The following is a 13,234-nucleotide window of genomic DNA, read 5'->3' as shown; positions in this document are numbered from 1 at the left end:
TTATGTGTCTGTCTAAGTGTTTGTCAGCGTCTGGGTTAAATCCGGAACCAAGAAGGGGGGGGGGGGGCAGTTCGAGATGCGGGCGATGCAAGCAAGCAGTTGGAAGAAGAAGCAAAAGAGAGAGAGGAGTGGGGGGGGGGGGAGAGAGATTTTGATGCTGTCATGAACCGAAGAGTTGGGGAAGCAGACAACTCCAGACAAGCCAAAGAATTGCACAAACAAGACTTTTGAGAGCGACCCCCCCCCCCCCCCCCCCCCCCCAAAAAAAAATCCCCCCCACCCCCACCACCACCCCCCCACCCCCCCCCCCCCCCCCCCCCCCCCTTTCGCCGCGTCGAATCTGTAAGGTACACCGACCTTTGGCATTTTAGCCCTTATAAACTACCATTTCCCTGAAACTGATTTTCCGCTCTATGTATTCGCTGCCAGAATAAAGCCAGTCGTGGGCGTTAACAATTCGACAAGTCAACCGATTTTATTTGCTTTTTACATTTAGTCAAGTTTTGACTAAATGTTTTAACGTATAGGGGGGAATCGAGACGAGGGTGTGGTGTATGTGTGTGTGCGTGTGCGTGTGTGTGTGTAGAGCGATTGAGAGTAAACTACTGGACCGATCTTTATGAAATTTGACATAAGAGTTCCTGGGTATGACATCCCCGGACATTTTTTTCTTTTTTTCTTTAAATACCTTTGATGACGTCATATCCGGCTTTTTGTAAAAGTTGAGGCGGCACTGTCACACCCTCATTTTTCAATCAAATTGATTGAAATTTTGGCCAAGCAATCTTCGACGAAGGCCGGACTTCGGTATTGCATTTCAGCTTGGTGGCTTAAAAATTAATTCATGACTTTGGTCATTAAAAATCGGAAAATTGTAATTAAAATGATTTTTATATAAAACGATCCAAATTTACGTTCATCTTATTCTTCATCATTTTTTGATTCCAAAAACATATAAATATGTTATATTTGGATTAAAAAACAAGGTCTGAAAATTAAAAATATAAAAATTATTATCAAAATCAAATTTCCGAAATCGATTTAAAAACACTTTCATCTTATTCCTTGTCGGTTCCTGATTCCAAAAACATATAGATATGATATGTTTGGATTAAAAACACGCTCAGAAAGTTAAAACGAAGAGAGGTACAGAAAAGCGTGCTATCCTTCTCAGCGCAACTACTACCCCGCTCTTCTTGTCAATTTCACTGCCTTTGTCACGAGCGGTGGACTGACGATGCTACGAGTATACGGTCTTGCTGAAAAATTGCATTGCGTTCAGTTTCATTCTGTGAGTTCGACAGCTTGTATTTTCGCCTTACGCGACTTGTTTTTCTTTAACAAAGTGTAGACGCGGGTTGCACGTTGACAAGACAGTCTCCCTTCAAGCTGAAAAAGTCCAAATTAAGTCCGATCATGGAAAAGTGGTCTGTACCAATAGAAATGCGCAATAGATTACGTGCGGGTGGTCACCCAGTGGCTGAAAGAGATTGGTAATTTGAAATCTGCGGTGAACTCACAGCACGTAAAATATATGGGTCAAACAATAAACATTTGAGGGTACTGCGCGCTTCTATATATATATACGACTTGTGTCTGTCTGTCTGTCTGTCTGTGTGTGTGTGTGTGTGTGTGTGTGTGTGTGTCCGCGATGCACGGCCAAAGTTCTCGGTGGATCTTTTTCAAATTTGGAGTCCGTATTCAGCTACACCCCGGACACAACCTCATCGATGAGATATTTCAACACGTGCTCTCAGCGCGCAGCGCTGTGCGCGCTGAACCGATTTTTTTTTTCGGGATCCACTACCAGTAACTCTTCCTTATCTTCTCCAGTGTTTTCAGCCGCGATTATCTCCCTTCCTCCGTGTGGCGTCAATCCATATTCCCGTTACTACGTTACTATTTTTAGAAGGTCACTGCACGTTACTATTTTTATAAGGTCTCTAGTGTTTTGCGCGTTTATCTCCTTTCCTTCGTGCGCCGGCGAAGCCGGCGTACACCCGGCAGAGCCGGGTCCCAGGCGCAGCCTGGTAATCGGCTCTACTTCTTCCCGGCGAAGCCGGTACCCGGCGAAGCGGGTAATCATCTAGTTAATAATATACGATACCGATGTATGCACAGCCTGACGGTGATTTTCTACTGCTGATATGACAATATTTTCGAGACAAAATTACTAGTGCTCGAAATTTCTTCAGTTCAGTTCTTAGGGAGACAAGCAGAAGTGACCATCTTTGCCGTTTCTCTCCGAATTTTGACGTCAGCGATTTCACTTTGGAAGAAAAGGTCAAGAAAAAACGTTTTGATTTGTTTAGAATGTGACGTGTCCATTTTTCAGTATTAAAGGCGTTAAACTATATGTGGAAGCTATACTTCAGACGAGCAACTGATCCATGCTTCAACTTCATCACACATGCACGCGCGCCTAAGGCACACACACATACACACACACACGCGCGCGCGCGCGCGCGCCTAAGGCACACATACACACACACACACATTCGCGCGCACGCGCACACACGCACACACCGTGGCACACACGCGCACACACACACACACACCGGCACCTGAATAGACCACAAACACGGCACGCCTCTTTTCCGGCCTGTCGTTTCAAACTTTAGGCTCAGTCTTTAATTCAGTCACTGCTGGGGGAATTCTCAATGAAACACACCCAGGTTTTTACTCGCGGACACCTTTTATTAATCTTTTCCCACTTATTTCAATTTTGTTTGGTGTTGAACACCGCATTGTAATGCCTCAGTAGCACGGATTTGTTCACAAAGTTTTCCGTAAAACCAAGGAAAATAGTAACACTATAACCAGCTCAACAGTAAAAGGGAAACAACTGTTCATTTCTGAATACCGTGATAGGAGCGCAGAGAAATTGACTGGTCTTTGTATGATCTGTGAAAGGACCGTAGAGACTGAAAAACGGGAGCGACGACTGCAACATTACTTCAGGACAAATGATTGCAGGACATTGACCCTTTGCTGCTATTTTGCTCTTTCGCCTATCAGCTTTTACCCTTCTTCGCAATTCTAGAAAATTCGCAACGTTTTTGACTGCCCTTGTTTTCATCCTTCGCCGAAGCAGTGACCTCGTTTTTTATGCACAGCACTAGTGTCAGCCAATGAGAGTAAAGAACGGTAAGGGCATTCCCGAACAAGTCTTATTTTAGCTCCGCTATCGGCCCGGTACAAAGCGACTGCTTTCTAGAACGACCAGATAATTCCCGAACCAATTGTGCAGCCAGTATATATAGCGGCGATGCACAAACACCTGTCATGAGAAAAGAAAAACTGCGATTGATAACGGATCGAAAGCAAAGGGACTTACCTACGATTTTCCAAACGAGGAAAAACTTTGAATTTCTACAACACTGAAAGACTACAAAGCGACAATGGGAAAAGCACCAGCAATCGGCATTGACTTGGGAACCACCTACTCCTGTGTGGGTGTGTTCCGTCAGGGCCAGGTGGAGATCATCGCCAACGACCAAGGGCAGAGAACCACCCCCAGCTACGTGGCCTTCACAGACTCAGAACGCCTGGTGGGCGACGCGGCCAAGAATCAGGCGGCCATGAACCCCGAGAACACGGTGTTCGACGCCAAGCGACTGATCGGTCGCCGCTTCACGGACGACAGTGTTCAGAAGGACATGAAGCACTGGCCCTTCAAGGTGGTCGACGACGGCGGCAAGCCCAAGGTGCAGGTGGAGTACAAGGGCGAGAACAAGACGCTGGCACCGGAAGAGGTCAGCTCCATGGTGCTGGTCAAGATGAAGGAGACGGCAGAGGCCTTCCTGGGCCAAAAAGTCAAAGACGCCGTCATCACCGTGCCGGCCTACTTCAACGATTCGCAGAGACAGGCTACCAAAGACGCGGGCGCCATCGCCGGGCTAAACGTGCTGCGCATCATCAACGAACCCACAGCGGCCGCCCTGGCCTACGGACTGGACAAGAACGTGTCCGGCGAGAAAAACATCCTCATCTTTGACCTGGGCGGCGGCACCTTCGACGTGTCCATCCTGACCATCTCGGAAGGCTCACTCTTCGAGGTCAAGTCGACAGCGGGAGACACGCACCTGGGTGGCGAGGACTTTGACAGTCGCCTGGTGGATCACTTCTGCCAGGAGTTCAAGCGCAAGTACAAGAAAGACCTGAGCGGCAGCCCCCGAGCTCTGCGACGTCTGCGCACAGCGTGTGAACGAGCAAAGCGCACCCTGTCCAGCAGCGCCGAGGCCAGCGTGGAGATTGACTCTCTGTACGAAGGCGTGGACTTCTACACACGCATCACCAGGGCACGCTTCGAGGAGCTGTGCTCAGACCTGTTCCGTCATACCCTGGAGCCCGTGGAGAAGGCCCTGAGGGACGCCAAGATGGACAAGCGACAGATCCACGAGGTGGTGCTGGTGGGAGGTTCCACGCGCATCCCCCGCATCCAGAAGATGCTGCAGGAGTTCATGGGCGGCAAGGAGCTGAACAAGTCCATCCACCCTGACGAGGCCGTGGCCTACGGAGCTGCCGTGCAGGCCGCCGTGCTGAGCGGGGACACCAGTGAGGCCATCAAGGACGTCTTGCTGGTGGACGTGGCGCCGCTGTCGCTGGGCATCGAGACGGCTGGCGGCGTCATGACCAAACTGGTGGAGCGCAACACCACCATCCCCACCAAGACGTCGCAGACCTTCACCACCTACGCCGACAACCAGCCGGCCGTCACCATCCAGGTGTACGAGGGAGAACGCGCCATGACCAAAGACAACAACCTGCTGGGTCGCTTCGAGCTGACGGGCATCCCTCCCGCTCCCCGCGGCGTACCACAGATCGAGGTCACCTTCGACATTGACGCCAACGGCATCATGAAGGTGATGGCCCAGGACAAGAGCACGGGCAAGTCCAACAACATCACCATCAAGAACGACAAGGGCCGCCTCAGCAAGGAAGACATCGACCGCATGGTCAACGAGGCCGACAAATACCGCGAGGAGGACGACAAGCAGCGACAGTGTGTGGAGTCGCGCAACAAGCTGGAGGCTTACGTCTTCTCCGTGCGCCAGGCGGTCAGCGAGGCCGGAGACAAGCTGAACAGCGAGGACAGAGAGGTGGTCAGCAAAGTGTGTGACGAGGCGCTCAGCTGGCTGGACAGCAACTCGCTGGCCGACAAGGAGGAGTTTGAGGACAAGCTGCAAGAGGTGCAGAAGCTCTGCTCGCCTCACATGGCCAAGCTGCACGGCCAGGGTCAAGGTCAAGGACAGAACAGCTCGGGGTCACAGTCTGCCGGTCAGGCCGGAGGACCCACTGTGGAGGAGGTGGACTAAATGAAAAACTGGACAATAGGGAGTGACTGTGAGAGGAAAGAAAGAAACGGAAGAGTACGACCTACTAGACAAGAGAGTGTAACAGAGAAACAGAAAAAGAGCGAATGCTACTATTTTTTTTAACTGAGATTAAAAAAGTCAAAGTTGACTTGAATGCGGAATGGATCAAGGAAAGGCAGCAAGAAACTGTGATAGAAAAACTTATACGTTTGACATTCTGTGATATGAACTGCTTTTGTGTTCACAACAAGGAAAGAGGTCGAGTGAATGGAGCAGTGTGTTGTATGGTGAGAAAAGTCATGTGTAAATATGTGTTTGTGTGCGAGTGGTTACCAAGACTCAAAGACTTAAATTTACACTGTGTTAATTAGTTAGTAAATTTACCTTTTTGAAAAATGCTGGCAAAGAGTCATTGTCATTGTTGAACAAACAGAGTAAATAAAATAAGAAAAAGAAAAAATAATAACTTGTGTGTTTCCTAGCTGCGGTGTGTGTGTGTGTGTGTGCGTGTATGTGTGTGTGTTTGTTTTAAATATATGCAGACAGAATCAACATTACAATAAAACATCCATCCATCCACCCATCTCTCTCTCTGAAAACTGATAGAACAGATGGCGAATAAAAAGTCAATGGGTCCCGATAAGATTCCTGTCCGGTTGCTCAAACTTGCTTTACCATACATAATTGATTCACTGACTTATGTCTACAACCTTGCCATACAACAAAACGTTTTCCCCTCTATTTTAAAATGTGCCAAGGTAGTGCCACTCCCAAAAAGCAAGGATCTTACGGACCCTAACAACTTTCGACCAATTTCCCTCTTACCTGTTTTATCTAAGCCTTTGGAGAAGCATATTCAGAAATATTTACTGGAATATATGGAACGAATGAATTTGTTTCATCCATTTCAGTCTGGATTTCGCTCTAAGCATTCATGCCACACTGCTCTCAGCTCTTTATGTGAAACTTGGTTATCAGCTATTAATGAGTCCGAAGTAACAGGAGCGTTATTCCTGGACTTTAAAAAAGCCTTTGACCTTGTAGACCACTCCTTATTATTAAAGAAATTACAATGCTACTTGAAAGATGACTCTGCTTGTGCCTTCTTCGAATCATATCTTTCAAAACGGACACAATATGTATTCATCAACTTCGTCGAATGATTTTGTCAAAAGTGGTGTGCCTCAAGGGTCTGTATTAGGACCTATATTGTTCTGTATTTATATAAATGATTTACCTCTACATGTGTCAGATGAGAAAGTAAGATGTGAGTTCTTTGCGGATGATTCATCAATCCACACCAGTCAGAAGTCTTTGGTAGCCGTCAAGCAATCTCTTCAAACAAGTATAGATGAGATGACAGAATGGTGCACCACTAATGCAATGGTTATTCACCCTGTTAAGACGAAAAGTATGGTGATTACAACTAGACAAAAACACCAATTAAAACCCTTACAGCTTCAACTGTCAATTGATTCAACTCAAGTGCAACAAGTTAAAGAGCATAAATTATTAGGGGTTACCGTTGATCAAGAATTGAAATGGCAAACTCACTTGAGTAAAATTTGCAAATTAGTATCTAAAAATGTGTACTTATTGTCTAAATTAAGACATTATGCCGATGTGGAAGCACTCAAGTTGTTTTATTACGCCCACATAATGCCCCATATCAGCTTTGCTTCAACACTTTGGGATAACTGCAGTGATGTTCATCTCAAACGACTCAATTCTCTTCATCGCCGTGCTGCAAAACTAATTCTGCATGAGTCAAATAAGCCAACAGATGATAAATTAAAGCTCCTTAATTTCCTTCCCTTGGAAGATCAGTTGACGCTAAACAAGGCTGTCTTTATGTACAAAGTAATTAACAATAATGTTCCTGGATATTTAAAATTACATTTCAAACATGCCACAAAAAGATATGGGTCCCAGAACCTGATTCCCCCCATCCCTCGTCTAGACTTGCATAAGTCAAGTTTAGCCTTCTCGGGAGCGTCTCTATGGAATTCCATACCCCTACCTTTCCGAAATGCCTCCTCTGTGAAAACGTTTAGGCGCCAGCTTCATTCCCGCTTAATGGGTAAATAGAACACTTTTCATGTCTGATATTTTAGTGCTTTTTACATTTAGTCAAGTTATGTTTGTATTTTGATTTGTTCTTTATGTGTATGTATTGATAATGATATACATGCAAATGATTGGGACAATTCCTCCCCACATTTTTTTTTCTCCATTTTGTTATTACATTTAGTCAAGTTATGACTAAATGGGGAATCGAGACGAGGGTCGTGGTGTATGTGTGTGTGTCTGTGCGTGTGTGTGTGTGTGTGTGTGTGTGTGTGTGTGTAGAGCGATTCAGACTAAACTACTGGACCGATCTTTATGAAATTTGACATGAGAGTTCCTGGGTATGAAATCCCCGATCGTTTTTTTCATTTTTTTGATAAATGTCTTTGATGACGTCATATCCGGCTTTTCGTGAAAGTTGAGGCGGCACTGTCACGCCCTCATTTTTCAACCAAATTGATTGAAATTTTGGTCAAGTAATCTTCGACGAAGCCCGGACTTCGGTATTGCATTTCAGCTTGGTGGCTTAAAAATTAATTAATGACTTTGGTCATTAAAAATCTGAAAATTGTAAAAAAAAATTAAAATTTATAAAACGATCCAAATTTACGTTCATCTTATTCTCCATCATTTTCTGATTCCAAAAACATATAAATATGTTATATTTGGATTAAAAACAAGCTCTGAAAATTAAATATATAAAAATTATTATCAAAATTAAATTGTCGAAATCAATTTAAAAACACTTTCATCTTATTCCTTGTCGGTTCCTGATTCCAAAAACATATAGATATGATATGTTTGGATTAAAAACACGCTCAGAAAGTTAAAACAAAGAGAGGTACAGAAAAGCGTGCTATCCTTCTTAGCGCAACTACTACCCCGCTCTTCTTGTCAATTTCACTGCCTTTGCCATGAGCGGTGGACTGACGATGCTACGAGTATACGGTCTTGCTGAAAAATGGCATTGCGTTCAGTTTCATTCTGTGAGTTCGACAGCTACTTGACTAAATGTTGTATTTTCGCCTTACGCGACTTGTTAGTTGTTTTGGATGTTTATATGCAATGCATTATTGCAACTATGCTGCAATTTCCACACTATATTGTTTTTCCCATTTTTGAGTGTGTATACAAAACCATAACCCTTTTCCTTATTACTATTTACATTATGTACGTCTGTAAGATAAACAATAACCTTGTCAATTTTACTATCTATATTCTGTGCGTCTGTATTAAGTGTTTGTATAAGGGACAGGTTGTAAGATTAGGCTTTGCCTAAAACCTCTATCCTTTGGTAATAAAGTTCAGTTTCAGTTTCAGTTTCTCTCTCTTGAAAAGAGACCTTGACACGGAAACGCACAAGACACAGACAGGACAAAAAACTGAGAGACACGACGTGGGTCGCCATATCCTATTAATGCAAAGAGAATTAATTCCTTGTGCTGCCATAATAAAACACACTTCAGACAAAGAATTTCACTGCACAGAAAAAAAAATACCGAATACATGTAGGTGGAAAAAATCAGATCCTGCATTTTAATTTTGTTTTCTGCAGCTGTTAGCGCAATGCGTAATCCTATAGTTGACAGCGCATAGGGAATCACTGATCCTTATTTACTCTGATGGCCTTTCTATGTTTGTTTTTTCTCTCTCTCTTTCTATCTCTCTCTGTGCATATGTGTGTGTACATGTATGTGTGTTTGTGAGTGTGTGTGTGTGTGTGTGTGTGACTGCATGAATGTTTTATTTCCTTTAATATCGGAACATGTGTGCGGGGGGAGTGCATGCCTGTGTGGGAGGAGCAGGAGCAGGAGAAAGAGAAAGCTAGCCACACAGGAGACAGCAAAATGTGTCATTAAGGTGTCCATCTTCAAAGACTGCTTACCCCCCCCCCTCACACACACACACACACACACACAAACACAATTTAATGCTTCGGAATTTGTAAGCAAGATACTGGTATGTTAGTATCATAGCCACTTTATTTACATGTCATTCATAAACCATATGGTTCTGGTTCGGGATGAGGAAAAAAACAATAATATGAACATGAAATGACCGACTATCCACAGTGCTACTGCAGTCATGTTACAGTGTATGAGCCGAGGTACACAAGGCTAAGCATAATGTCACATCAGAACGCATAACATATTCGCTCAACTTTTTTTTTATACAATGGCATTTGTAATCTCTCTCTCTCTGACGTACACACACACACACACACACGCTCGCACACTCAAGCGCCTACAGTTCATGAGTTTTGTTAAGTATAGCTAACCTGTGGACAACCAAGTCACTTAAAAGGCTGCCATACTCGTAGTGTTCATTAATTAATTCATTTTGTTTACATGTGCCAATAATGTTATAAAACTGTACCTAAGGGGATATAATAATGATTGGCTGTAGCTTTCGAACACAGAAAAAATTATTTCAGTATTGCAAAGTGGTGTTGATAGTGTCGAATGTAAACAGAACAGTCTCAAACGCCATGTCTAAAAATAGCCCAAGTCCTGGAGAACTGTTGCTAAACAATGCAATAAAGAATTAATTATTTCTCGTAATTGGTAAGGACTTCAAACCTAAAACTTTGCAGGAAGCTTAATTTATACATCCCCGCAACGATGGAAAAAGCCCTGGAAGTAATTAAACTAATTAAATAGGACTTTGTCAGCCTTTAAAGCCATAACATTGCATCAGAATTTATATAATATTGCCCAACTTCTCATAACACTGTCTTTTCATTTTAAACACACACACACACACGCATGCAAGCTACCACACTGGCATGCATACATACTCATTTCAGAAAATGAAAGAATAAATGAACAAAAAAGCCTTCTGTTGCACACAGAGAAAATCAGACAATCAACACATTTTGATTTAAAATCACTGCTGTCTGAATTTCATTGTTGACATCCTGCAGTCTTAGCCTTGAAACTTCTCAGACTCCATGACTTAATTACAAACCCTCTCTCTCCCTCACACACACACACACACACGCATGCTAGCAATCATTCTGGCATGCATAAATGCATGAATACACGTAAATGAAAGAATAAATTAACAAAAAGCCTTCAATGGCAAACAAAGCAAAACCAGACAATAATCAACACATCTAAAATGCCTCCACAGAAAATTTCATTGAATGCATCCTGCAGTTTTATCCTTCAAACGTTTCAAATGCCAGTCTCGGTCTGTCTGTCCGACACACTCTCTCTCTCTCTCACTCTTTATCTAACAAACTTCTTTCTCTCTCCATATTACCAACACAGATGCATGCAAACCAGCAAGATATCTTAACAATCTCCATGCAGCTGCAACATTCCACAAAATGCCCTTTGAAGTAAAAAATTAATTACCCAAAACTAACTAACTAATTAACTCTCACTCTCACTCTCTCTCTTTCTCTCTCTCTCTTTCTCTCTCTCTCTCTCTTTCTCTCTCTCTCTCTCACGAATAAACACAAGAAAGTAGAAATGTCATGCATCAGCAACCCCCATACATCATTATTCCTTGCAAAAAGTGCCCCAAAAAATGTTTCCAAAAGAACAAAGTTGAGGCCCTGCTGCCTTCAAGAGACAATATTACCAGAAAGAATACATTTAAGTACAGTCTAATTAAATTACCATGCAATACATTTATGATGTACAATGTAGTACCATTCTCATGCTCACAAAACTCAGATACAACAACATTACCAAGTAGTTGCCAATCATTTAAATTAACAGCAAATTAATACGTTTGTATGAAAATCTGTTGTCTGATAATCAACCACATAATGTACATGCTGTAATATTGAACCTGCTTAATTTTCCAACAGACTTCTAGCTAAATCTGAAACACGCGATATGCTTTTCTTCACCTCTAAAACATGAGATTCCAGACACTCAAACAGGAAGTGAAAATGCACAAATGTATTATTGCACCACTCAAATATCTTAAAATGGAGGTAAATTTATTAAGGTTATGAACAGAACATCTGAAAAATCAAGGTCTTAAAATAGGGGAAGTGTTAAATCGGGGGTCTTATCTTCTTCTTCTTCTGCGTTCGTGGGCTGAAACTCCCACGTACACTCGTGGTTTTTGCACGAGTGGAATTTTACGTGTATGACCGTTTTTTTACCCCGCCATTTAGGCAGCCATACGCCGTTTTCGGAGGAAGCATGCTGGGTATTTTCGTGTTTCTATAACCCACCGAACTCTGACATGGATTACAGGATCTTTTTCGTGCGCACTTGGTCTTGTGCTTGCGTGTACACATGGGGGTGTTCGGACACCGAGGAGAGTCTGCACACAAAGTTGACTCAGAAATAAAGTTCTCGCCGAACGTGGGGACGAACTCACGCTGACAGCGGCCAACTGGATACAAATCCAGCGCGCTACCGACTGAGCTACATCCCCGCCCATCGGGGGTCTTATAAGAAGGCTTCAACAGTAAATAAGGGCATGTTTAATGCGCTGTATCTCAACACACCCAATCGGTGTCTTTATAAGACTAAAGAACAATAGCACCTCATGTTTTCTCTGCAGCAAAAAAAAGTGAACATGAGATACATGTAGTTTTCTTCAAAGACAGCACCTCATGTTGCCACGGGACTGGCTGGCCGAGTGGTAACGCACTTGCGCTCGGAAGCGAGAGGTTGCGAGTTCGACCCTGGGTCAGGGCGTTAGCAATTTTCTCCCCCCTTTCCTAACCTAGGTGATGGGTTCAAGTGCTAGTCTTTCGGATGAGACGAAAAACCGAGGTCCCTTCGTGTACACTACATTGGGGTGTGCACGTTAAAGATCCCACGATTGACAAAAGGGTCTTTCCTGGCAAAATTGTATAGGCATATATAAAAATGTCCACCAAAATACCCGTGTGACTTAGAATAATAGGCCGTGAAAAGTAGGATATGCGCCGAAATGGCTGCGATCTGCTGGCCGATGTGAATGCGTGATGTATTGTGTAAAAAATTCCATCTCACACGGCATAAATAAATCCCTGCGCCTTGAATATGTGCGCAATATAAATTGCATAAAATAAAAAATAAAACTAAAAAATAAATCCCTGCGCTTAGAACTGTACCCACGGAATACGCGCGATAAAAGCCTCATATTGATTGATTGATTGATTGATTGATCATGTTTTCTCTGCAGCAAAAACAATGTGAACATGAGATAGTTTTCTTCAAAGACATGGGGATTCATGTCTAAAGTAGTGTGGAAGGGCGGGAATCAAAGGCAATCTCCCTAAACAACCCCGTGTTAGCTCGAGGTCTGCTGTCACAGTGAATGAATCTCAAAATGTTGACTCTCTTTTCAGTATGTGACGTCACTTCCACAGGGCTATTTGTGGAGATAGGCGAATCAAAAATCAAGACAGGTTAGTTATTGGAATGTTTAATCACAGACAACAAGATACTAAAATGTGAATGTTTCATTTTGTCTATGATGAAATGTTCCCAGAACTAACCTTATTTGTATTTTTGTATTTTGTAGTTTTGATGTTGGAACGTAAGCAGTCTTATCTGTGTCGGATTTCTGTTTTAATGCCTGTTCTTCTTGGCTTTGGAGTATCTGTTAAATGCTTTGGTGGAGTATAATGCCAACAACATGAACACTGGACTGGAACACTTTCACAACACAACTTGTTTAGTACAACAGTGTCCTTTAACAAATAAAAGCACATGATATACTTTCCATACAGTGTCATGGTTGATACACACACTATCAACAAATTGAGACCGTTGTTTGCCATCCATGCTTGTCATAAAAGATCATAGTCGGATTCATCTTCATATGCTGACACTGCAACAGAAATACAGACAGTTTATTCAAATGAAAATATCTGTAATTGTAAACATTAA

The 13,234-nt window shown here is 43.1% G+C and overlaps 2 protein-coding genes across 2 annotated transcripts in view; one reads left to right on the top strand and one right to left on the bottom strand.

Moving 5' to 3' along the window:
* Nucleotides 1–3,283: 3,283 nt before the first annotated feature.
* LOC138952365 (heat shock protein 68-like) lies at nt 3,284–5,784 on the top strand. The gene has a single exon (XM_070324023.1). The coding sequence runs from the start codon at nt 3,402–3,404 to the stop codon at nt 5,316–5,318; it is 1,917 nt and encodes a 638-aa protein (XP_070180124.1). The 5' UTR covers nt 3,284–3,401; the 3' UTR covers nt 5,319–5,784.
* A 3,539-nt stretch (nt 5,785–9,323) lies between these two features.
* The window catches only part of LOC138952364 (transcription factor IIIB 90 kDa subunit-like), a 40,590-nt gene continuing 36,679 nt past the window's right edge, over nt 9,324–13,234 (bottom strand). The window contains exon 18 of the mRNA XM_070324022.1: nt 9,324–13,175. Within this exon, the coding sequence (XP_070180123.1) occupies nt 13,135–13,175 (41 nt within the window). The 3' untranslated portion in view covers nt 9,324–13,134. The remainder of the gene's footprint in view (nt 13,176–13,234) is intronic.

The sequence above is a fragment of the Littorina saxatilis genome, linkage group LG17, assembly GCF_037325665.1.
Source record: "Littorina saxatilis isolate snail1 linkage group LG17, US_GU_Lsax_2.0, whole genome shotgun sequence".
NCBI lineage: Eukaryota > Metazoa > Mollusca > Gastropoda > Littorinimorpha > Littorinidae > Littorina > Littorina saxatilis.
This window is presented reverse-complemented; position numbering and strand designations above follow the sequence as displayed.